Source organism: Acanthochromis polyacanthus, chromosome 1 (assembly GCF_021347895.1).
Source record: "Acanthochromis polyacanthus isolate Apoly-LR-REF ecotype Palm Island chromosome 1, KAUST_Apoly_ChrSc, whole genome shotgun sequence".
NCBI classification, from domain to species: Eukaryota; Metazoa; Chordata; class Actinopteri; family Pomacentridae; genus Acanthochromis; species Acanthochromis polyacanthus.
Window position 1 is genome coordinate 9558582 of NC_067113.1, and position 27436 is coordinate 9586017.

At 41.8% G+C, this 27436-nt stretch overlaps 1 protein-coding gene across 1 annotated transcript in view; it reads right to left on the minus strand.

Moving 5' to 3' along the window:
* Positions 1–114: 114 nt before the first annotated feature.
* LOC110951688 (disheveled-associated activator of morphogenesis 2) overlaps positions 115–27436 on the minus strand; it is a 115189-nt gene continuing 87867 nt past the window's right edge. The window contains 16 exon segments of the mRNA XM_051945971.1: positions 115–4592; positions 4999–5169; positions 11795–11926; positions 12198–12258; positions 12361–12468; positions 13499–13667; positions 15604–15692; positions 16493–16599; positions 17397–17481; positions 18381–18487; positions 20302–20331; positions 21988–22095; positions 22961–23223; positions 23226–23262; positions 25225–25412; positions 25618–25676. Coding sequence (XP_051801931.1) covers positions 4380–4592; positions 4999–5169; positions 11795–11926; positions 12198–12258; positions 12361–12468; positions 13499–13667; positions 15604–15692; positions 16493–16599; positions 17397–17481; positions 18381–18487; positions 20302–20331; positions 21988–22095; positions 22961–23223; positions 23226–23262; positions 25225–25412; positions 25618–25676 — 1927 coding nt within the window. The 3' untranslated portion in view covers positions 115–4379.

A 27436-nucleotide genomic window follows, 5' to 3' on the forward strand; every position in this document is an offset into this window, starting at 1 on the left:
GAACATTTAGAAATCCTTCTCTCCTCTCGTACACTGTAAGCACATTTCCCTCTATTTCTGCAGCTATGACTCAAACCTGTCTCAACAAATGACAGTGAAGAAGAGAATAAACAGTCACTTGTAAGGGACGAAAGTTTATTGTAACCCTACAAAAGACAAAGGGTGAGAAAAAATACAAAACAAAAATAAAATTATAGAAAAAAAAAAGATTCTCGTTCTTATACAAGTCTCAGAACTATCCATCATACACGGACCACAGTTTATTTATTCATATTTTTAATATAACATTTTGTTTTAATGCTGTGTGTACATACAAAATATAGCAAACTAAATAAGGCAAATAAATAGAGGTACAATTTACAGGAAAATGGAACATTCCTCAATGTTTTCTACTTTTTTTTCATCTTATCTCAAACATCAAGAATGGTGTACAAAATGCTTTTTTTTTTCTCCAACTGTACATCTTTCGGTGGAGGATACTTTTTTTTCCCCATCCATAAAAATACTGACTCCTCACAATTATACAACCTCGAAGAATGGGTGCAACTTTTCTCAGGCAGTACAACTCGTAGTGGAACACGTGTGTTCCATTATGCAAGCAATTTTCTGTTAAAGGATAAAGTCAACACGCCACACTTTGTGCACCCGTCTCTAGTCATGCAGGTCGACACCATGTGCATGTAATGACAGAAATGTGGTGACAGAAAACACCCCGCATCCCTCCCTCTTCCATAAACACACTGAAGCAGGAGAGTCACCTCTGCCATTCAACAGACTCACTACTAATGCGTTTCCAGCGGTCCAGCCGGAGTCTCCAGCCTCACATACCCTTTTTATCTCTTTTCTCTACACACCATGTTTTATTTTTTCGCACCACACTTCCGTTGCACCCTTCTCATTTCTCAGGGAGCCAAGCCCTCAGAACGGCGCTGCAAATGGAAACTTCCCATAGTAAAAGTGCATTGAACAAGCTACTAAGTTCTTTCCTCTGATTTCCAACTTTACACTCCAAAAACGGGCCAGTCAATGGCCAAATAAACATCCAAACATGTAACAACACAAACATGTATTAATACTGACAATGTTGCAATACCCCTCTGTAAATAGTCTGCACTACAATATGGGTTAAAGCTCTGAATTAAGAGTTTAAAGGGTCTGCTGAAGTCTCATATACTAACTCTGATTAACTTGAAAAACAAAGGAGCAGAAGTTAAGAAACAGAATAGCTCAAATATACATGAGATGCTGGTTTAAGAATAGGCAATCATATTTCATTTCCTCTGTTTGTAGCCTCTTGGTTTCCCGGTTCATCTCTTTTTTTGTGGGACATGGAAACTCAAAGGTCCTCTCTGCTCTGTCTCACATCTTCTAATCTGCTGCATATTGGCTTCTTTCTACTTCAGGAAAAACTGCAGGAGTATAATCTGACAGAATAAGGTGACACTGCGACAGAACTCAGTGTGGATAAATTAAAGCTATGGAGGGGAAACTTAGCTGTGCTCAGGTAACAGAATGACTTCAGAAACACAAAGCTACATCTAATGGAGTTATTTAGAAGCGGTTAGTGAGTTTCTAGATCAGTGGTTAAGAGCCAAACCATATTAACACACAGAAGTGCTTTAACCTGGCTGTGATGTCCGCTTCAACTCATAGTGAAGTGCAGCATCTGACGCCACAAGATGGCGCCAGTTAGTCTATGAAAACTGTCATTTCACCAGCACATACTGTACGTTTCTTGGAAAGTCACGAGCACTAAAACACAGTAAGAGGAATGGTAAGTGTAAAAAGTGGATCAGAGGCACTTAAAGGTGAACACTGACAATGTTTCAGAAGAGAGAAGCAGGCAGAACGAAGGAAAAAGGACAAACTGGGAGAGTCATCATTACAGATACTCATACACACTGTGCTGTGTAACAAGTCTATCAGTTTGTTCAGAACACTGAGAATCAAGTATTCTTGTCTTTAGTAATATTAATGTATATATAATAAGTGCTCATTGAGTCAGTGGGAATATTGCAACAGGAGAACTCGGAGTTTAGTTGAACGTCACTATGAGAACATGCACTTCATTCCTTTCTCTGACAAACTCAACCAGGCTGCTGTGCAAAGTCATGGGCCAGCATGGCCACATTGAACCCGACTAAATGTAAGGAGCATTATATGCCAAATTATAGAGCTGTGAAATAAAAGCCTCAGCTCGAGTCCTCTCCTCTGATTCTGGATGAACGGGCTGACAGAGAAGTTACACAGAGGATGTTTGTGTTACTGTCCAACCCTGGACACCTCTCATATGGGCTTTTACTGCGCTACAGTATACACATGTGTGGACAGAAAGAATAAAACAGATGATCTAAGACCGTAATCAATGATGATTAGCTTGAACCTTCTCCTGAAGCACTGACCAGGAGCTGCTGTTTCACCCCAGGATCAGAGCTCTCTCAGTGGAACACTCCTGTAACAGACTACTGTATTTATTACTGTAGATGTTGTGCTGAGGTGACCTGACACATCCTGCTGCAGCCTCTGTCATGCTTAGGTTTTGGAAAAACAGATGCAAATAAATAATAATAATAATAATAATAAAAACCTTAGGAAAAATGAGCTTGGCCTTCAGTATCTGGGTCTGACTGGTTTGGCAGCAGGTTGCCCGCCATGATGTAAACATTTGAGAGAAGCTGCATGAAAAGATGGAAGCACAGAATCTTTTCTACGATCCCCTCTGAGGTGGTAGTCTTTGTGTTAGTTTCCTGTCAATAAAGAACCCTAAAGTTTTCATCAAGTGGAAGTTTATATGCCCTGTAAGTGCTTCGTTGTGCCCTGACAATACAATAAGGTCTGATGTGATGATGCCAGCTGGAAACAGAGATGCTGAATCCTGGTAGGAGTGTGATGCAGCACCAGTTTCACTTAGTGAGAGAGACACATCCTGAGCTGGGCTGATGGCTGTCCACAGATCAAATGTTTCAGTACCAGTGGAACAGATCTCACAGATACTATGGATGACGCTCACTAGTTGTAGGTGATGGAGAAGCCAGGTATGGACCTCACAGACTGACAGCAGAGCAGGGACAGCACTGTAAACTAACTGCAGATTGTGCCTTTAAAGTCATTTATGGCATTCCTTCATTATCTTTGTTAATTGGAGAACTGAGAGGATGCTCTAGTTGGCTTGTGGACATTTGAGTGTGAAGTTTGTCAGAAAAGCTACAGTGCAAACAAGACATACAGGTGTGAAAAGGTCGAGCAGTTATCTCTTTTACATAAAGCGCAAAATGTATAGAAATTCACTCCAACAGCAATGTGAACTTGCAACACCAACAAATAATGCATTGCGTGTACAAAATCCCAAAACATAAAAAACCTCTACATCTTTGCAATTAGCTTGTCTGCATCTAAATATAAATATATATATCAATGCCTAATTGCAGTATGTTTTGTATTAATTCATTTACATTTATTTTCTCTTTGCTTTGGCACGAGTTAATGCCAGAACAATGTTGAAACCATTTTAGAGCATAGGTGAGGCTTGACCCATGTGGCACAGTCATTTTGTCAGGTGGATCAAGTTGAGAAGTTTCCTTGAGAAGAGCTGTTTGTCTCCTGCTCTTGCGCAGGTCGGGATGTATGTACATCCTCCCTGGGAATGCTGTGTGCCGTATGAGAGCGCTGGGATCGCCCACCGTCGTGCATCTTTCCTCAGCATTCCTCCTTGCCCTTCATGAACATCCATCCATTCTGAGAGGTCTTTGTTTCTGGGGAATACCTGAAGCAACCATGACTGTGGAGGTGTTGGCTTAGCTCCCGCTAGACTTCTTTATCTCTGTTATTTTTTAAAACCTGCCTGGAGATCCTTCATAGTCCTTTTTCTAATCCTTTCTCTTGGTCTTGTGTCTATGTACAGTGACTTGCTGATCCCAATGTCCATTAGAGCCACAGAGTAAAATGATTCCTCTCCAGCACCAAGGAGTTTACAGAGAAACAGAGAGGGGTTTGTGCGAGAAAAAAGAGAGGAAGTGAAAAACAGTAGGGAGATAGACAGTGAGAACCTTGAGCACAGTGTTAGAGGATATGGTCAGATGACATGGGCTAATGTGTCACAGTGGTGTGTCCATCCATCTAGCCATTCCAACTGTCCTTCATCCAGGACAAACAGGTTGGAAATAGCTTCGCAAGACCAATCAGAGGAGAGTGCTGCATCCTTCAAGACGGCATACGTGTCCATATGTGTCGCTACATGTCCAGTCCAGCCGTTATTTACATCCTCTCCAATGTGAGCGGTCATGTTCCAGGACCTGGACTAAAGGTGTTAAGAGATCTACGCCATGGCAGAATTCAGGTGTCTAGTCGGTATTTATTTTTTTGTCCTTCCTTTATCCAGCCTAGTAGTTGACCTTGGTGACGGCTCGTTCGCGACCCCCACCTTCCACCAGCTGGTTGACAGAGCGCTTGCGGTTACGCTTGAACTTGTTTAGGTCCTTATCGAAGACCTCGCCGGAGCGCAGCGCTGACACCAGGTCATCAAACTCCCCGCCGACTTCATCTGAAGCTCCGCCCTTCTTGGCTCGCCGTTCCCGCTCCCTCTGCTCCTTCAGCTGGAGAAAGAGAGACAGAGAGAAAAAAGATGGAGTTATCATAAAGAAAAACTGTAATGTCTACAGGGCTGCATAGTGGCTTGGTGGCTAGCACTTGTAGCCTTGTAGCTAAAAGATCCCCGGCTCCCGACCCAGCCTTCCCGGGATCCCTCTGCATGGAGTTTGGCAAGTACTCAGGCTTCCTCCACAGTCCAGAAACACGCTGAGGTTAATTGGCAACCCTAAATTGTCCGTAGGTGTTAATATGAGTGTGCCTGTCTCTTTATGTGGCCTGTCCAGGCTGTCAGCTGGGATAGACTCCAGCCTCCCGCAGCCCTAATGAGGATTAAGTGGTGTATAGATAATGGATGGATGTAATGTCTGTTTAGTTTAAGCTGTCATGGCAGTCTGAGGTTTATTCTCTCACCATGGCCTCCATCCGTGCCCTCCTCTCCTCCTCGTCTTTGCGTCGCTGCATGTTTTCCAGGTCTTGCCGTGCTTCACTGAACGACTGTAAGAAGGTGTCAAAGATCCCAAAGAACTCGTCAGGCTGCATCCTCCCTTCTTCTTCCCCAAAGTGCTTCAAAGATTTGGCAAACTGCAAAGAACATACGTCAATTTTTAGTTTGACATGAGTTTACCAGATAGCAGGCCTGCATGCAGCCATCACACATAACATGTAAATATGGATACAGTGACACGGCTAGCTGACACAAACCAAAAACAAATTCTTTATTGTACAAACTGAATCCTCTGCTTTGGCCTTGATTCAGTTCATCTTGTGAAAGGAACACGCGAGTTTTCATCTGCATGTGCTTCAACGTCATCTACTAGCATGGATGCTTTGTGTTAACAAGCACTGCAGAAACAGACAGGGAGCAGAATGACTGCATGATTTGACCACCGTATGTCCACCGTGTTCTGTTCAAGCTGTTCAGTGCTCTGTGCCAGGACAATGCCTGCAGCCAAACCTTCTCTACATTCCTACACACTCAGCTCTGCACTGCAGTATACAGCACAATATACCACTATTGGCCCAACCAGTTATATTAAACACAATATGATAGAATATATTCCACATAAACGTCACACAGTTCTACTGAAAAACCACAGGGACTCCTAAGAGACATCAGGTGGACATTAGAGCAAACTGGAATTTATTACATGTGCAGAAACAAACATAATCCGTCTTTAAAGGGCGAAATATTGATTATATATGATTATATGGTTTTCACATAACACAATTTCACTCAGTGTTTCTAAAAGAGGTAGACACTGTTCAGTCCATGACTCTTTTTATTTAGAATCAAACATGTTTACAAACGTGTAAGATCATAGATCCAGCAGACCCAGAGAGCAATATTAGTCACTTCTTTGGCCATGTGATGGATTTAAGTGGAACTCTCTCCTTTTAGCTCCGTTTTTGAGTCCACTAAAGGCTCTTTTGTGTTCAACAGCAGGTCACTGACTGTCATTTTGCTATTAAGGGCTGTGCAGGGAGTGTGCAGTGGATTTACCAGAGCTTTATGTATTACTGAAAACAGATGTTTGCTTTAACCGGAAAGGATGGCGAAGATGAGTCACAGAACCAAAACAATGAATCTGATTAAAGCTGGTAAATAGCTCCATGGAGGTGAAGGTAGCAGGTGAAAATTCTCTGTATATTCACTAACATGAGCAACAGCTTTGAAATAATATACTGACTTATTCAGAGGCATTTTGTTGAGAACACTTACACTACCGTTCAAAAGTTTAGGGTCACTTAGAAAGGTCCTTATTTTTGAAAGAAAAGCTGTTTTTTTCAATGAAGATAACATTAAATGAATGATAAATCCAGTGTAGACAGAGGTAATGTGGTAAATGACTATTCTAGCTGGAAACGGCTGATTTTTAATGGAATATCTCCATAGGGGTACAGAGGAACATTTCCAGCAACCATCACTCCTGTGTTCTAATGCTACATTGTGTTAGCTAATGGTGCTGAAAGGCTCATTGATGATTCGAAAACCCTTGTGTCAGTATGTTAGCACATGAATAAAAGTGTGAGCTTTCATGGAAAACATGGAATTGTCTGTGTGACCCCAGACTTTTGAACGATGTAATGTATGTACCATCAAAAGTTATTATGCAGAATGAGCCTTTTGAGAGCATTTTGAATCATTTCCTAATGCTTAAGAAGCATTTTAGTGCTGTACCTGGTTGAAGTGGAGTTATTCCGAACTCAAAACCTGTCAGTGTAGTGGATGTTGATAAGTAAAATACTGTGCTAACACATCACTTTGTCATGCCGCAGACAAAAATCATTGGCAATGTCAAAATAAATCAGTGTTCAGTTGAAAGCAAGGCCTGTACTGTACTGTACTACTCTCCTCCATCCAGACCGGGAGAGGAGTGACAGAAAACATCATATCAGTCCAGCTGATGTGAGGCTCGTAAAGTGTACAGCATGCGGTCCTAGTGTTGTGATAAAATTGAGTTGGGGATCGCTATTTTCTGAGGATGCAAAACCATCCTGTCATTATGGTACCGGTCACCATGGCAACTCCACCATCATCCCTCTCTCTCCTAGTAATTATGTGTCTGGTCAAATCTGTTTCCTCTCGTCCCTCGGGTCTGTGCTGAGTGGGTAAACACACACACGAACACACACAATGAAGTGGGGAATGTGAAGTCACACAGATTAAGTTCATCTCACAGACACAAACACAGTCGTGCTCTGCGAGAGGCTAATTATCTCGTTGTGTGCTTGACGGAGAATTAAATGTACTCTTAGTGTTTGACTTTCAGTTTTATTGTTTTTATCATGGATTTTGAGTTCTGACTTTTTGCCCACTTAAGTGTAAATGTATTTTAAAAAACGCTGCAAAACTCCCGTTTGTTATATGTTTGCCCTGCAAATGTGCTCTGTAAAATAACTACAGGGAAACTTAATAAAGTGTTTGTATTTTTCAACAACACAAACCAGCTCATATTTTGTCTATCACAAACTTGAACAGGAAGATGTCCTCAGTTTGAATCAGATTATTTGTATCTGACCCCCACGCTCTACAGACATTAATACGTTAAGGATCTGAGGAAATGAGCCAAGTTTGTTTCACAACAGTCCCTCAGTTAGCGGTGAGCTCAGTGGAATGCCTCTACACAAACCGACACACACACACACAGACAACATACCAGTCTGTCTCTGTCAATGTATGAATAGCGTTGAAGCCAGACAATTTTCATAGGGTGGCACACAAATTATGATTTTTTTTCTCTATGTGTTGCAATGTATGGATGGTTTAATACAGTGCTGTTGCAAGCTAGCATATGGGGCCCATCTAACAACAGAACAGTAACTTGAAAGACTTTTTGGAATCCATCGAATTAGAGATATTTTTTGTAAGACATTGTGTATTTCTGAAATGTTTGTATGTCATTTATTTTCATAGTTTTCATGGTGTCGGCTGACTGGAGAGAAAATAAAAGACATCTGTATGATGAGTAGTTACACAAGTACTGCAGTACTATCAGTAAAATGTCATTAATGCTGTATTTTGTAATCACTTGGGTGCAATAGAACAAGATGAAAACACAATAAAGACACATTAACCCCTGATAAAGTTGCAAACATGTTTGCAAACATGTATAAGATTATAGATCCAGCAGAGCCAGAGAGCAATATTAGTCACTTCTTTTGCCATGTGATGGATGTAGGTGGAACTCTGGCCTTTTAGCTCTGTTTCTGACTCCACTGAAGACTCCTTTGTGTTCACCAGCAGGTCACTGACTGTCACTTTGATGTTTGGGGCTGTGCAGGGAGTGTGCAGTGAAGTGCAGTGACAAATTTTAGTCACATACTTTTATCATTTGCTTGTGCAGGTCTGACTGCAACATAGAAGTACATCATAAGGACTCTTGTATAATAAGTTTTTTAATGCAACCTATAATTGATGAAAAAATATCGGGAAAGGTCGCTCCAAGGTATGGTTTTATAAGCCTTTCTGATTGTAATTTAAATGACATTAGGGTTAGGCTGTAGCTCCAGTTCTATGAGTATGTGTGGAGTCCTATAAACAGGCTCCATTAATAGTTGTGCTGGGTGCTCACCCAGGTCACGCTTTGACTCCACGCCTGAAGAAGGCGTGTAGGAAGAAAAAAGCTGAGGGATGGGGTCATAGTTTATACTGGTACTGGCGACTACCAGCTGTCAGGTGGTTGAATGGAAGCAGGCAACTGGGAAATAAGTGTTGGAAATTAGTGGTTAGTCAAAATGAAAATATGAGCAAAATACTGCAAATGTGCCTGGAGACTGCAGTGTAGTCAACATGGTTAGATGCTCCTCTATTAAAGGCTAAAATGCAGTTACTTTTCAGGTATGTCACAGAGCAACATTGTAAATTACTTTTGGTTATAAAGTATATTATGCTGTTGGCAACAAATCAACAATCACTGTGACTCTGTTAGTAGATAAAAGAGCAGTTTGCTTCTTCCCTTTAAAAATCAATCTGTAACACCACTTACATAACTTGAACAATAATATTGATAATTATAAGCGGGCCTGACACATGGAGTGATGGATTAGTTCAATCAAATATGTCTCTACAGGTCAGTTCTCATATTGTTGAAAAAGAAACTAATAATAAGCTTTAATATCTGTGTGAAAGGTAATGAAACACGAAGAAATCACTTACAAGCTTTGGAAAATGGTTGGCAGCAATGTGAAGATACATGACTTGGAACAAATGGACTATAATGTGCAAAGACACTGGTCTGGTTGTGTGAATGAGGAAAGTGTGACCCGAAGGACTTTCTGATGAAGGCAGATTGATGAGACTCATAGGTGCCGTTTTTAACGTTCCAATCCATCTACTGCAAAACCAAATTCACGTTAGTGTCTGAACCAGGGTTTTCCAGGCCACGTTTACCACTAGAGATCATAATTACTCTGCCAAGGATCGCGGTTGAGTTATGTGATGATCAACATGGTTTTGTCTGTCCATCCGTCCGTTACAGCAACATTACTCAAAAACGGACTAACTGATTTAGAGGAAATTTTCAGGAAAGATCAGAAATGACACAAGGACCAAGTGATTAGATTTTGCCATTGATGCAGCTTATAGTCTGGATCCACGGATTTGTTAAAGATTTTCGTATCATTGTGAGATAGCTCCATGGTGTCTCTGTAACCATGACAACAAGTGAACACTACATCAGCTGCCTGCTGATGATCACATGATTGTGATCCTACTACAAACCCACTGCTGAGGAATTATCTGGACTTATCTGTCAGAAATGATTCAAGGAACAACTGATTAAATTGTGGAGGTGTTTCTGAGTCCCATCAATTCCTGCCGCCTGCTACATATTTAGGTCACGAGATTTGGTATCCGTACATAATGTACACATGCAGAACACATGCCTGTGCACAGCTCAAGGTCATTTTGTTTGTGGGTACATCGATATTAAATTGACATGTTCTATGCTGCCGTGATTTCTGATCATCAATAACTAGTAAACAAATACTGCATTTCTAAGAAAAAAATATGCTGCATTTCTGGCAATGCCATATGGAGGAATGAGCAGCCTCTGACAACTTTTCTAGTTCGTATTGTCTTAATATTTCCCATACACAGTCACACGGGGTATATGTGTATTGTGAAGCACTCCCTGCTTTTTTGCGGTTGGAAGCTGAGCTGTCTGTTCTTGGACAGAAAGTGAATCGTGAACTCTCTGAACATGTTGATGACTGGGTGTGTTGGTGAGTATAAACCCGACCAATCTCTCTGGATAAGATAAAAATACCTTCCTCCTCTGGAAACCTCTGTCCCAATAACCCACATGACCTCGGACAACTGTAATCCATTGTAATGGATGTAGTGGTGTCTAGTGAGCATGTGTGTTTCTCTTACAGACACACATATACAGTATTTGTTGCCATAGAGCTTCATCAGCCTCAGTGGACTACCTGCTCTGTTTAGTCATCGTCTTTACTCTTAAACACACACCCACACTTCCATATTTGTATGTCAGTGGAAACCTAACAGAGCGTCAGAGGGCCTTGACAAGCACTGAGTCCATGTGTCACACTCCCCGCTTACCAACCACACAGACACACACTCATAGACACCGTTTAGAATCTGGGCCAGTGAACACAGGTTCTTTTGTTTTACAGCTGGAACTGGTGCCCTGTTCCTCCCGTTCTCTTCCACTGAAGTCCCAACTGGCGCATTTTCCCTCCAATTTTTACCGACCTCCTCCTTCAACAAATAATGCAGCAAACGGAGGCTCTGCCCAAAGACCCAAAGACCTTTCCTTCTCTCTCTTGCTCTGTCAATCTGTTGATCCTTTAGCATCACTATGTCAGTTTTTTTTGGAAGACCCTCATAATAAAGTATAGTGCAATTAACTCACATTACATAAAATGTGAGCACTGAAGGCCTGTAAATGAATTAACATGTTCACATAAATCTTTTCAACACTGACTGCCTTTGGGATTTCAACATTCCCACTGATATTTTCAGCCTACATACTTCCGACCATTCATCAATACCTGAGCCAGCAGGGTACAAAAAGCCATTTATCGCAGCTGTAAAAAGGAGGAGAGTGGATGCAGAGACAAACAAAGACACGACCTGGGGGAAATCCAGGGTAATCTTTCAATGTTGGGCTTCCTAAACCCTGCAGAAGTTATCTAAACAGACTAAGAGGGATGCACAGAGGGAGCTGCACAGTGGTTTGGTGGTTAGCAGTGTTGCCTTGCAGCTAGAAAATCAGGTTCCGGCCTTCCTGGGATCTTTCTGCATGGAGCTTGCATGTTTTCCCTGTGCATTACTTGGTTTTCTCCAGGTTCTCCAGCTTCCTCCGACAGTCCAAAAACATGCTCAGGTTAATTGGTGACTCTAAATTGTCTGTAGGTGTGAATGTGATTGTTTGTCTCTATGTGTAGCCCTGTGATAGACTGACGACCAGTCCACGGTGTCCTCGGTCTTCAACTTCAGTCAGCTGGCACAGACTAACGCACCCTGCTACCCTAATGAGGATTAAGTGGTGTGTAGATATTGGATGGATGGATAAGATGCACAGAGGTTTCAGTCTGTCTGACATACAGACTTGGAAGTGAAGACAACTTGCCAAGACTCCATTAAAGCCACCCACATGGACAAATGAACTTACACTTGATCCTCTCTGACATCTGCATACATTATTCCCTGCAGAAATGAATGGTTCAACAGTTAGGTTACCTTGTCCTTGGCTTCACTCAGCTGGTCCTCCAGTTCAGAGAAGCTGAATCCAGCTACGGTGATGAAGTCGCCGATCACAGCCACAAACTTATCCCCACGTTCCCTTGTCCTGCTCTGCTGGTAGTGCAGCTCCTGCAGGGGGTAATGCAGACCAGATGTGTGATTTTCAAACTAAGAACTGGTGCATACTTCTCATTCTTTATATGCTTCAGCTTTCTGTGAACTGTAAGGTGTGTGTCTGCAGTGAAGTTCTTGTTTCTGTGTGTGGCAGCCGATCCATGTAACAGTCCGTGGAGCATTACCAGCACTTAAACACCTCACCCTGCTGTCCATCTATGCACTGCTTGAAAACATAATTACAGACGGGAGAAGAACCAGTGGGAGGGAGCACATAACAACTCACCGCCTCTAGAGCCTTCAGTCCACTTTTGATACTGTGCACTTCCTTTTCCAACTCTGACAAACTAAAGAGACAGAAAAAAAAACAGAAATGGAGAGAATCTTTGTCAGATGCTGCAGTGCTTCTAACCTCCACACATCTGTACAGGGAAAGGAGCTGTACTCACTTGACTTTGGCAGCCTCTGGTACACTGCTGAGGTCCTCCTGGATGTGCAGCGTGTCCGGGTAGTTCTTCTCAAAGATCATGATCAAGTAGTGCAACATGGTGATGTTTCTGTGAATCACGAATAAAGACACACAATCAAGCAATCTTTCACTTAAGTAACCCAAGAAATAGCTCTTAGCTCAGAAAAAGAATAACCTTGAATTTTTTCAACATCTCTCTGCAGTTGTTGATTTTACCACTAAAAACTAATTTCTGTGTATCAAGGTTACATATTTTGAAGTCGTTTTTTATGAAAACAATCTGTCCTATCCTTAAAATGACTTTGATGTAACTTTACAGCATTGCAGATCTACAAAGTTCCTGCCTCTCTGGTACGCTGGAGCTGCCATGATCCCTCCATACTCATGACAGTTCCAGTGTACCAGTTCACCTACAACTCTGCTTTTACATTGTTAGGATCACAGGAATTTAAGGAACAGTATGCTCCCAGGACATATGAAACACTGCTGATGATACCTTCCATGCAGTTGTATGAGTGCTGGAAGTACACTTTCTGTGATGTAAGAGACAAGTGGAACACTGTACACTATTTTTATATGTACTACATTCTAATCAACATATAAACTATTTTATCAAATAATACACATGAAGAGTATGAACTACAGTGTGAAAGCAACTCTATTTACTCCGCATGCCATCTGTCTATATGTTATTTTGTCACTTCCTTGGTGTGAAAACACGACAAAGTCAACACCTGCTTAGACGTGCTGTGTAGTGTGGAATCAGGTCATGGCAGTGGAGTGAGTGTGCTATGCTGAACCCATTTTATTGTTTACTCTTTGACAAGTTTGAGCCATGGGAAATTATGCTGCAGTAGCTGCCAGCAGTGCCTGTTACCAAGGTAACAATGAAAGTATGGAGTGAATTTCATTACTTCTGACACTGAAAAAATTGTTTTGTTTTTGTGAGGAAAGATCTGTAGAGATATTAATTTGTATTCGACATACTGATTTGTGCAATATGTCTGACACATGTTGGTTTATGTTACAGCGAGTTGTGACACACAGACAGCCTGGTTTTTGGTATCATTCTAAGACGCTATGGGTTAACTGGATGTCCACGGTCCCCCCTGACCCACCTGTCTATGCTGGACTTGGTGTCGGCAATCTTGTTGAGGCTGGAGACCTTGAATCCGTAGGCGTTCCCTCTCTGGCCTTTGTTCATGAAGTTGCCGAAGGCCAGAACAACCTCCAGGACCTGAGTCAGACGCTTGCTCCGCACCACCTCCTTGGACGCATTCAGGATAGCTGGAGAAACACGGAGACAAAGAGAGGAAAGCAGCTGGAGAGATCATACCGTTGGTGACTGACATGTGCGCACTTTCAACCTTTTCTGTTGCATAACGAACTGGCTATAAAACATTCCCTTCCATTCTGTTTCTTTACTCAAAGTCCACAGACACAGAGAAACTCAAGCCTCGGCTGAACGTGGCCCAAAAGTTCTCATCTTTTCCTTCATTTTTCACATCCTTCATGATGAGTGATCAATATTCCCCACAACAACTGGGCAGCTTAGTGGGGAAACCCGTCAAGTCCTTCCATCCATCCATAAAACAGCAGGAGGAAGGGAATATTCCAAACATATCCCCATACTGTCCGCTCCTTTCCCTCTGAGAATAGACATGTCTGGCAAAGTGCAGGTGGTTCCCTCTCTCCACAGAGGAAACCTCAGTGTGAATGTGAAAATCATTAACAAAATCCATATTGTTATTGTTACAGTTCTTTCTGCTGTGATGCAGCATGGGAACTGTTCTTCTGGCTCTGCTGACAGTGAGCTGCTGGATGCAGAAAGGCCTGGCTGTTCACTGCACTGTCATATGAAATGCTTCTATTGAACACGCTGGGTGGTCCAGGGAAATACAGCCTCTTCTAGACTATATGACAAAGTAACATGAATAACAAAATGAGATGAGAACTTTATTACGGACATCGTCGAGCAGTGTGGTTTGGAAACATTTGGACGCAACAACCGAGATTCTGAAGGTTTTAATCAAAACTCAACTCACAGGATTATGCCTCTGCTAGTACTTTCTTTCCATCCATGGCGTTGAGTAATGTATTTCAGTAAAGGAGAAGTTTTTTGATCTAAAACTAGAATGAATTGACGATCTGACAACATTTCTGCAGCTTACAGGGGCTCAAGTGCCAGTTAGCTCTCGCTGCAAATAAAACACTGCTGGCAAAAATGATGTGATGCGCTTCATCATCAAAGGCCAGATGAGCACTGAGGCCAGCAGAAGTTTCTCTCAAGTAGCTCTGGCTCAAACAGACACAGTGACAGCTAGGTCACGACACACACATGCACACACACACACACACACACACACATATGTCTCATGGCAGCCTTTTTCTTCAGTCTTTGAAGAAAGCTGCAGTGTTTATGAGAGGCACTCTCTCCTCTCAACATGGGCCAGCTTTCCAAAACAGCCTCCCTGGTAACCTGGAAGCTGGCTTGAAAGGAAAACTACACCGGGCCCACAAACAGTTAACCACCCTCACTGACCGTGCACACACATACGTGCACACTCAAGGTTGAGACTGTGAAAAGCACTAGCTAAATTGCTCAAACCTGATGCCTGTTTTTGTTTTTGCATTTGGGTACGCATCTGTGTACAATATGTAAAACCGTCTCTCCAAAATGAAATCCTCTGCTCTGTTTGCATGTGATACTTAAACCATGTCAAAAGAGTGCAGCTGGGTCAGAAAATCTAAGCCAGTGCCAAGTAATATCTGTGACTCTCAGATGAAAAGCTTCTGTTATACGATACTTTATTATTGTCTCTTTTGGACTTCTCTGCCCTGTCTGGAGCACTAAGCCCTGAGCCCATTGCTCTTAATGTAATCTTTTAAAAAAAAAAAATGTCACAAATATGATTTTAGGAGGAGAATTTCCTTAAACTGCTGGCCACTTTTAACAAACAGCACAACAACACCCAGATGCTGTAAGTGGAGTCAAAATAAACTAGAGTGTGTTCATGTTAATGGAGGAACATGTCACACTGTGGCTCACTGATGTGTTTTAAATAGTTCTGAATGAAGCTCCAAGGCACAAAAGAGTAATCAGGCTTATGTATATAATACTTGTAATTATAATTCTTTCAATGTCTGTACTGAATACAATACTGAATATTTTCCTTTCTGTGAGGAATCACAAAGTTCACTTCTGATTCCTGTTTGTCCTTACCTTCAACCTTCGGCTTGGTTTCAGCTAAACGCTCTGCAAACTTCTTCTTAAAGAACAGAGCCTGCAGTCTGTGCTGGTAGTGGTCAATTCTGTGAAGAGAAGATAGAGGTAAAAGGAAGAGAAAGGGGAAAAAACAGAAAGGGAGGTAAGTTGGATTTGTCTCCAGTGGAGTGTAAATTAAAATTGTACAAAACTCCCTTTCTCAGTTTTCACTGCTTTTATCTTCCAATAGGCTCCCATCAAGCTGGACAGTTGACAAATGGGCATGTTAAACTTGCCCGAAAGGAGGGAGTGAAAGTTTCAAAGAGGGACAGGGGATATTAAATGGCAAAAAAAGGAAATAATAAATTCCCAGATGTATTACTCGGACCAAAGGAGATGTGGTCAAAAGGAAGAAAGCGGACGGAGTAATATTTCACTAAAGGAAATGAAAAAGCTTAATTATCTTGTACAAACAAAGTGCAGATTCTGAGAAAGGATGGAGTACAGAAAAAAGGCACTGATTTAAAATGTCTCTCCTGTTTGATATGATTACAGGCCTTAAAGGGCAGCTGTGACTTTTCTCTCAGCTAAATGATGAATCACTCTGAAGTCTGTTGTCTGTTCTTGATAGCACCGTCACGTTGATGCTTCCAGAGCTCCTCTTTCTGAAAAGACATTCTACACAAACTCTGCAAATTCCTGGAATACTTCCATTATGGCTGCACGTTACAGACTATCAAATCTGTTTCAACACACAGACGCAGACTTTTGTATAAGTTGAACTTGTAAAACCTTATCCAGCTCTGACTGCAGTGAAAAAATGGAGTTGACGAGAGAAATCGGATCCCTAACCTAACACTGGTGCTGGTTCCTGCAGAGAGTTTTACAACGACGTACTGCTGCGTACCTGCTCATTTCAAAGAGGAAGCGGTCAGCCCGGGCCATCCTCTCCAGCTCATGCTTGTGCTCCTCCAGCAGATCAATGTCACTTTTCTCTGGGACAAACTTCAGCAGCTGCAAACACAGCATTAGTCCAAATGTTAATGCAGTTCTATGTGCAGCAAACAAACATGTACAGCAGCAGACCACAAAAAAAAAAAAAAAAACGGTATTACTTAGTTTTCTTTATGGTTTTACCTGTAACGTTTCTTGATCTCTCTAGAACTTTATGAATACAAGATTAGAGAATAAACTGAAAAGATTCAGCCGTCTGAAACGTTAACTGTTGACTGATGTATGGGAGCACATTCTTTGGTTTAGATGAGACTAAATGAAATTTGTTTAGTTCAGATGGGGTCCAGCATGTCTGGTGGGAAACTGCCCCGGACTACCATAGCGAATGCATAATCCTGACAGTGAAGCACAGAGGTGGGAATGTCGTAATATAGGGATGCCTTAGAGAAAAAAGTTTGAGGCATTTTATAGAAAAGGCAGGACCGACACTACGGGCAAAGAACTGAAAAAACTCTCTATTCAGAAATTTGGTTCACACCATGCTGAGAAAGACTGAGTCTGTCATCAAAGACAAAGTTGAACAGATCTGAATATCAGTAATGAACAAACTCAACTATTATGTGTTAATTTTACAGTACCCTACTGTTAAATTTTGAATTAATGCAGGAGTGTAGTCTCTTGTGTGCTATCCTGTGTATCCGACCTCCTCTGAGGCCTGTTTTTGAACATCATTTTTTCTCTCTTTCTGTCCAGTAAATCCATACACACTGGAATGACCCAAACAGTCACAATAGATGTGATGAACTCTGCTGCTTTCCTGCATGTTTACAGGGTCATCCATCAACACTGAACCATACCTGCTCCAACATATCTTTGGCTAGCTCTTCTCTCTCGTCCATCTCAAGGATTGCCCTCTTGATTTCTTCATTGCTCATTTTTAACCTTAAAAAGAAGAAGATTTTTTGTTTGTAATTACATTCACAACAAACTCAGAATAAAAACAGAACTACGAGTGGACTGCTGCTAACGCTCTGAACAGCATTCTGAAGCAGTGAAACCCCCGGGAGCGCTGCCAGCTGTCTGCAGTACATCTGATCACTGCTGTGTGTGTTGGGTTGTGATCAATACCAGCATTGTTAGTCTGTGCATCACAGCCTTATTGACCAAATCCTGACCCCATCTGGGTCAGTTTGTACCCCAGGGTCATTCGCTATTGACATGAAATTGAGTTCAGGGACAATGCTGCTGTTTTGTCAGACACACAAAGGTCCAGGAAGGCCATTTATTGATCTGTAGAGGGGATTAGTTAGGATTCTAATGATCTTAAGGGCATTGGACCATTGCTTGTTAGGAGACATACAAATGATAACCATATTGTTGAGTGGATGTTAAATGATGACAATTGATTCTGGGTCAGATGAAGCGGGACTCGCAGCTTCGAAGGAGGGGGGTCAATTACATCTGTCCCAATTTAATCTCGAGATAACAACAGAGAAAATATCCTGCTGAAATTTGAACTTTATTTCCTGAGATGCATCCTCACCTGGACAATGCTTTCTGTCTGTAATATGAATCAGTTTGTGCTTTATAAAAAAAAAAACCTGGATGGTAGTTTAATGACATTGACAGATGCCTTCGTGTTTCCAAAACACATTTCTGGTAGCAGATGTAAGAAACACTCCCATTCAGCAGCTCCACACTGAGTTACAGCTCTGACCTCTGACCTGAAGGCTGCAGTGTCACTTATTCCACAGCAATCTGGGCTCATCTCAGCAGATAAGAACTAGTTGTGTACTGATGACAGGATGTAGGCAGTAATCATTCTGGTTGTGACCTCTTACTTTGAGAGCAGGATGACACAATTCTGTGCACGTCTGCCGTCGATGACTGACAGCTCTTTGACCTTCCGCGTGCTGACGTATATGTCATCCATAGAGCCCGTCTCTTTCTGCAGACAGACATGACAGAAAGACAATTTAAGTTTGCAACATTGTGCTTTCAGAAAATGCAAATTGTGCAGAATGAAATGTCTCTTCCAAACATCTGTCTGACGACCTCTTCTGAGCATTTAACAATGTGTTAATTTAGAGCAGATAAAAATTACTCAAGAACCAAAGCCAGCTGTCGCAGTCGTCGAATCACTGCCACTATTAGGCACAGACATCAGATCAAGTTCCCTGATCTTTAGTTGCAGGTAATGCTGGCGAATGTTAAATGCCATGCTTCATCTGACAGAAGCCATAACGCATATCTCGTTAAACATTAGCAGCTCTTGACTCAGTTTGGGACGGTCTATAAAAACATATAACAAAAAAGTGTGGAAAAAAATGAAAGAGAAATGTCAAACAATCTGCAGCAGGTCTGGGAGGAGACCTTTTCTGGTGAGTCACCACAGCTAACACAACGCAGGCAGACCTATAAACCTCTCAGAGGAACAGGAAACGCAGCTGAAAACTTGATTCAAGCCAGTCCCATATTTTCGTAAGCTTCACACAAATGTAGTATTAAAATCCACAAGGGGAACGACTGCATGTCTGAGAAAACGGGACTGGAGCTGCATGTTAGACACATTCTATTTATGGTCCGAGCTGGTTTCCTGCGTGCCAGAAAACTTTCTCTCTGAGGTTGCTGGGTATGACATATGTAAAACAGATGCGGCTTGTAAAGAAAGTGTCGTTTTTCCATGCCCGTGCTGACCCATACTGCCTGGCAGCAGGCTGAGGTTGGCACCGGGTTAGGGGGACAACTCCCATTCCCTGCAAACTGCCAAAGGCAATTTTGCCAGCTTGCATAGCATGTACACTAACCCCAGTGTAACCGGAGACCAGCCCCTTCATCTTTTCTAACAGTTATGAAGTGATGGTGATTGAAATGTGGTAAGGTGTTTGAACTGAAAGTGGCTGCACTCACATTCAGGGTATTCCTGCTTGAGTCATGAAGATGATTTATCACAATTTAAGAAATGAAAGATGATGATGGTAATTATAGTAATCGACACAACAACTGAGATGAAAACAGGAATGATAATGAAAAATAAGGCGGCAGTGAAGAAGATTAATGTGCCATTGCCACTTGAGCTTTGAGAACCTCCACTGAAACAGGAAGTGTCTAGTCCACAGCCACACAGGACACTTTCATTCGCTTCCATCTGCCTGCTCATTTCATACAGTGGTGAAAATAATGTTTTAGAACATGGAAAAAACATTAGAATTTGCTTTAAGTCAAGTGATTTAAGTTGATTTTCTGACCATTTGATGAATGTAGGGGCAGAATATTTCTTGTAGTTTAATTTTCATGGAGGGAAAGTTTTCAAACGTGTTCACTAGCTAACTGCTAACTTTGGGTCTATGATTTGGTTTTGGCTGGTTGAATGCAGTGGGTTCATTTGAGCCTTTCTGCTGTTGAAAGCTGCTTACTTCAGTTGGAAATAATGCTAATGAAGGCAGTGAGATGAAAACAAAACAGTCCAACTGTGGATCATGAAACTAAAACAACGAATGGAAAGATGCTAAAGATCTCCATCAAGAAACTAATCAAATCTGCTGTATTGTTCATATAAAAACCTTGATTTTAACACTGAGGTATGCCAGATCATGGTTCACACATTCAAAGACTTGATAGAAAAACACCAGCTTCAGAGAAAATAACACACTCATTGTACAAGTAGCTGTCCTGGCTGGTTGCTGCGCTGCAGAGGGGAAGGTGACAGAGCAATGGAAGTAGGTACTATGTCTTGAAAAAGCTGGAAGATCTTCAACTCACCTGTTTGAAGGATTGGTTAGTTAGCAGGTCCTGCCCAGGCAGTCGGAGTGTAGAGAGACACAAAAAAATTGAAAACACATGCAAAGATTAGCACTTCAAGCAGAAAAAAGGTGGTGGCTAGAGCAAAGAACTACAACTACTGTATGCACACTACAAGCTGAAGCTGGGAAGGCCTCTGTGAGAAAAACAAGAATCATCCACTGTCCAAGTCAGCAGGGGCTCATGAATTCTGCATTGGAGGCTGTGCGGCATAAGTGAACAAAAAAAGCTTTTAAGCCCTGTTCTATTTTAGTTTCTGTAATCTTAAAGAGGTCATGATTGCTATAATGTATTCTTATGATTGCATCGACATCTGTCCTGACATGGAAAAACAAGAGCATGAAAAATGACTGCGGAGCCTGAAGCTACAGAGGGCAAATGTAAACAAAAGCCCACTTTGAAAGAAGGACCAACGACAAGTTTAAAAAAAAAAAAAAACATTATGCCATGGATAAACATTGTTGAATTGAATCTCACTCTTGCCAAATGGAAGTAAGTTGTCAAAGCCAGGAAGATCTTGGGTTTTTATGTGGCTATATCCATAGAGATCTGCATTTAACCACTGGCCTGTGCCAATAAAAACCTGCTCCGTATAAATAAATACCCACACTAAATCACTGTCAGCACCAACCTCAAATGACCCATTACTCTTTAATACAAGCTTGTAAAGAGACGTTGTGCTATTAGCTGTCAGAAAGCTTTTAAGCAAGCCTGTAAAATACATTATAAACAAATTCAACAATGGTAATGCCTTGAAAGAGGCTATGTATTGATCTCTCAGTGAGCCTTAAAGACTTGGCTTTAAACTGTGATTACTAGAAACTAATTAGTGCACGTTAACATTCTGTTAACACCCATTTAAAGCGATGTGATGGATCGGTTTATGCAGTTGTACACAATATTATCACATGACAACTGGTGTGAAATAGTTTGTAGCACAGAGGGAAGTAATTACACACTACTCTGTGGTATTGCCACAAAGGCACACATACGGCATTTATCCTATTAGTTAGCTCCTGGTTCAACATGATTTTGTGAATAGTCCCTTTATGTTGGTACACTAGCTTAAGTAAAAAGTTTCCTGTATTGTGACTCCTCGTGACTTCAGTGGTGTTGACTGTTTCCACCGCATCGCCCTGACTCATGAGCCCATGAAGACCCAGTCAGCTTCTCAGTTCTCACACAGACGCTCTGCAGATACCAGTGCAAAGCTTGAGCTCTGTGGCATCTCTACAATAAGGCATTCAGCAGTGAACAGCTGCTCATGTTAGCCTGGAGCCGGACCCTTGGCACTCTCCAGAGTCCTCTTAAAACATCCCACCCCCCAGCCCATCACACACACTTTCACTAATACACACACTTCAAGAATCAAGGCCAAAATCGTACTCCAACCCAGTCCGAACAGTTACATTTAGCACACGCTCGCCAACACACACACACACACACACACACACACACACACACACACACACACACACACACACACACACACACACACACACACACACACACACACACACACACACACACACACACACACACACACACACACACACACACACACACACACACACACACACACACACACACGCGGTTGTAAGTCATACAACTGTTTTCCAGAACACCCACTCGCTAACAAATCCAAACCTGCTGTCTCTGATAGGCTGAAAACATCTTCTCTATGTCCTTGAGGTCAAGAATCTTGAATGCTCTCAGGTCATCAATGTCGTTCCAGATGGTGCCATTGATCATGTTCTGAAATGGAGCAGAGAGACATAAGGGATTACCATTTACCCGCTGATTAACATTGAAGGTACCACTTGTGAGTTCTGTGTTCTGTTTATATCCTCACTCAGGACAGGAACGAACAGATGTTTTAAATTTGTAGTTCAATAAAATCAAGTAAAAGACCCTGGGACGTATTTTAACCACACAAGTGCAATGAAGTGCAAAGCAGTGGGTCTTGGACATACAAACTGTGTGGGTGTCTCCAAGTGCAGTTGTTATCTTGGTTCACGTTGGTGCAACACATGTAAAAGCTGACTGAATATGCGTAGATCAGAGGGTGTGGTGATTAATAGATAGCCTCCACCAGCCACATAATGGCTTTATTGCTCTGCTTTGCCAACCACAGTGTAAGAGGACAACAACACCTCAGCAGCGGATTGAAATGGTTGGTTTCTTCCATTTTGTTGTGTAGATGGTGCAGAGTGGCACAACCTGTACGCACAATCACTGAAATCTGCAGCCAGTTATTTAGTGTAATGATGATGTTAAAAGTATTTATGAAAAATCGCTTGTTGAAAAGGATAATTGCGTCCTCTAAAAGATGTTTCTTTACACTTTTTATCTTCAATAGACTGGTGATGGCTTTAGACCTTCTTGTGTTTATATCAAATTTGAGCTGAAATACTGATGTGGAATTGGAAAACTTTAGAAATGTCTTGTATTTGATAGGGGCATGAATTATTTTGGGCTTAAGTGTAGATTTATGGTAAAAAAAAAAAGAGAATTTTGGATAATCATGAGTGTAATTAGCTGCAAAATTACACTTTTGTGTGTAATTAAACAAAGTTTTAATGAAAAGAACAGTGTAGAAAAGTCCTCAGTGTTTGCTCACCTCTCCTATTTTAGCCCAGTTGAAGGACTTGAGCGGGTGAGACGGCTGGGGGATGGACTTGGAGCGCATGGTGCTCATTGAGTTGAACGACGACGGGATAGGAGGAGGTGGGGCTCCGAAAATGGGAGGAGCTCCAGGCGGAGGAGGCGGTGCTCCGGGAGGAGGAGGAGGAGGCGGAGGAGGAGGGCAGCTGAACGGTAGAGGAGGCGGAGGGGGAGGGAAGCCACCCATCATAGGTGGAGGAGGAGGAGCCACAGGGCCACCGGGGGAGGAGGGGGAGGCGGGAAAGACACGCTGCCACCCTGTTGGAGGGCAAACGGATAATACGTTATCATATGACATCACATTAGTTTGTGTTGTGAAAATGATTGTATTTTATGATTAAATGTTCTTCTTCATTGTAATACTATGTAACTGTAGTGTGTAACTCATATGAAGCTGTGCTCAGTAATTTTCCATGAAGTGCTGTAAAAAGGAACAGAGGCCTAATTGGCAGCGAACTAGAGATAACACATACCAAGATATGAATCTCATGCTTTTGTGCCTGTATAAAAGTTACGCTGTTTCTCGCCTTTGTCAATCACTTGCTCAGACTCGAAACTTGGCTTTGACTTGAGAGACAACTGAGTATTATTTTCCTGACAGTTTGGCAGACAATTTCTGTCCAAAGTTTCTTAAGCTTGCTGTTAAATTCAAAACTGTGTAAGCGAACGACATAAAAATTGACTGTTAAAATAAATAAAATAAATAAATAGACCACTCTTCAAGACACTGAAAGTGTTTGAGTTTACAAAATGTTTTAAAATGTTGAATATAATCGCTATCATTGCACTTTGAGTTTGAAGTAATCTGTGAATGTAACAGGCAGATGGAAAATGCAGATAAATAGAAATGAAACACATTTTTGTAAAGTTCACCTATATGTCTATTCACTGACTGAAGTTGTCAAACAAAATTTATTTGTATTGAAAACTTTGCTGATTGTGTCAAATATTGATTTTTGACAACAATGCGCTTAATTACAACTAATTAATTACAAAGCCTGTAATTAACAGATTAATTTTATAAATCGCATCCCACCATTGATAGACAATTGGTTCCAATGTATACGATAATGTAAGCTAAGTTCATTAGGGTGTATGATTGGTTGAGTCCTGGTGACTGTGCCTTAGACATAGCCTAGCCGCGCTAGACCCAGCTCTTAAGACACAAGGGTCGAGGAACGCTCGACAGGGAGGGAGGCGGGCTAAAAGGTTGTCTTTCAAATCACTCTGCAGCAATTGGGTAGGTATACAACCAATCAGTGCAAAGAATGGGCTGACGTAGTTCCTAGAGCGCCAGATTGTGGCTAAGTCCCATTAGCTTCCCAACCAGCGGAGCCAACTAGTATATTAAGGATTTGCCATATCCCGTCGGCATAAGTCCAAATACGTCTTTCTTCTCAACACTTCAGTGCCGTCCTTTGTTTATCTTTCAAGTTGAATTTTAGCTTCAAATCTTTAAGGGCTGTGGCCAAAGCCGAGTCAAAAGATAACTGTTCATTGTGCGCTGGTTGTTTCTGTCAGAATCGTCACGCCTCTGTCGTCACTTAGTTACCCCCGCCTTCTGACTCTACACTTCATGGTGATTGGTCCGGCCAGTTTTAGGAGAATCCAGCCTTGAGCCTTATGGAGGGTAACTAGACCCTCCCTGGCAGAGAATTAAATTCGTTGCCGTGGGTTGTCTAGCACGGCTAGGCTACCTTAGACACATAAACTTAAAAAAAGCCATTTATACTCAGCAACAACATCTGACATCCAACAATTAGCTACACACACACTACCATTCAAAAGACTGAGGTCACCCAGGCAATTCCATGTTTTCCATAAAAACTCGCTCTTTTATCCATGTGCTAACATAACTGTACAAGGGTTTTCTAATCATCAATGAGCCTTTCAACACCATTAGTTAACACAATGTAGCATTAGAACACAGGAGTGATGGTTGCTGGAAATGTTCCTCTGTACCCCTATGGAGATATTCCATTAAAAATCAGCCGTTTCCAGCTACAATAGTCATTTACCACATTAACAATGTCTACACTGGATTTATCATTCATTTAATGTTATCTTCATTGAAAAAAATGTTCTTCTTTCAAAGATAAGGACATTTCTTAGTGACCCCAAACTTTTGAATGGTAGTGTGATTACAGTGTAGATTATCATGACTCATACAGCGTGTTGCATGTCACATAGTAAGTCAGTAGAAGAAGCAGCACTGCTCACAGCTATCACGTCATTGATGCGTGACGACAGGTCCAGCACTTGTTCCCTGGCTGAACGCAGCTCCACACCCTCTCGTTGTAGTTTGTCCTTCATCTTGTTCAAAGTCTTCATCATCTCCTCCTTCTCATGGGTCTTGGTGTCACACTCGCGCTCTTTCCTCTCCAGCTTAGCTAGCAGCTCTCCATGATCTGAAAGCGAATCGTAAGAAGGCAGAGATGTTTCTATGATGTACAGTAGATTCTGATAATAAACTGCATACAGGCAACGGTGCATCCAGAGCAACAGATACTGTACTGATTAATACACAAAACTATTAAAAACAGATTGATGGAAGCATAAAAAGGTGATGGACTTTATTGATGTTTTTCAGTGCAGTGTGTCAAGCAGCCTTACCTTTCCTGAACTTCTCTGCCTGGTCTCGCCACTGTTTCACCTCATTCTCATTGACCAACCTTTGAAGCAGGCAGACAAAAATGAGCATAATAAAGCAGACAGACTGAGTACAGCCGTGCAATGAACACTTACATATTAACGGTTATTAAATCAAGCCAGGATATTTGGGGGAAATTAATTCGCTGGATTGGAAACCCAGTGATCAGATACACTAATCTCTGAGTTCCTTCTTCTGGGAGGGATTCATATTCATAGCAGCATTAACTGGGTTGGTGCAGTTTGCTCTTGTAAGCTCCATAGTTAGTGCTTAAATAAATCCAGCTGGGCTGAAAAAGTTATAGATTATGAGTTGTAAATGCTGGTACTTGGTTCAGCTTGAGGCTTGGTATTAAACTGATGTTCCAAGACAAAAGTAAGTGCATGTAATGTGAGAAAAGAGTGTTGTTGATTAATAATCAACTATACATAGGTGTAAGTAAAGACACAAAGGTAGGAGGCATGAATGTAAATGAAAAGATTATGGATGGGGTGTACAGAAAATTAACTTAGATTAAGAAAGATCGTAAAGTGAAACCTTGAGCATCGACGGTAGCCGTGACTAGAGTTGAGAGAGTAGACATGATTCAGTGTCACTACTAACACAATAGTAACAAACAACACGATAAGCATGAGAGAAAGAACTCCTGCAGGAAGAATGTGCTGAGGTATGACTGACAATAAGGACTGATAATGATTCACACACAAATGCTTATCATCAATTCACAGAAGGAAATCTACAAGAGACTTTAAGAGAAAATGGGTCATTAATCAGTTTTTGCTCTGTAAAGTGCTTGAGAACAGAACTGTCTGAACCTGATTACAAAGTCAAAGACGCTTTAATTACAGCTCAGGCAGAGTTCCACTGATCCGACTCATAAAACAAAAAGGCACAAGTACTTTTTTGTGGACCAGTCAAATAAATACCTCTTCATAGCTGTGGAAAAATGTGATTTGTACAAGAGTGTTAATTTTGGGCCAGGCACATGTGTGAGTAGTCAGAGCCGTCGTCATGGTGACCACAGATGATGAATGACTTTGTCTCCCAGTTGTTTTAACAGTTGTTTTAACGTGCCCCTCCCTCTCTGAGGACTCATGGCACGAGCCATACGTTTCGCCAGTTAACTGTTGGGGCCTCCGGCATGCAGCCAATGAGGAAATCTTAGTTTATGCACTCTTTTTCCAGGCAAATTTACTCTCAGAGAGTTTATGGAAACACAATAAGACTTTGGCAGAATTGTAAGGTAAGAGGTGGCTTGACCGTGTGATGGATCTGCAGTGGACAGTAATGAACGGCGTGCTCAGATGCACGTTCTGTATGCTACTGGAAAAAATTCCATTTAAAGTGTGCTGATTGCACAAACAATGGTGGCTGAATTAGTGAACAAAGCAGGAGCTAGTAGAGGCCAAGGTTGACCATGCTGCATGTTTTATGGTGCTTTCACCACTGACACTAAACGCATTCATCACTGATCACAGGCTTGGTTTAAAGATAACAAAAAAAGGAGAAGCAAGATGGTGAAAGAGAAGAATGACAGCACATCAGAAAGTGAAATGTTGGGAGAAACACCAAACGTACTGCATGGACAGAGCCTGGAATGCCGTCTCTTAACACTACCTCCACTCTGCACATACCGCAGACTTTGGCTGCTGAACACAAGTTCAGATTAGTTTCAAAAATCAGTGAAACCCAAACCACGGAAACCAGGAAACGTCAGCGATCATTTTGAAGAACGTCTCTGAGCGACAGTGCAGCCTGTAGCCATGACGACATAACGTTCTC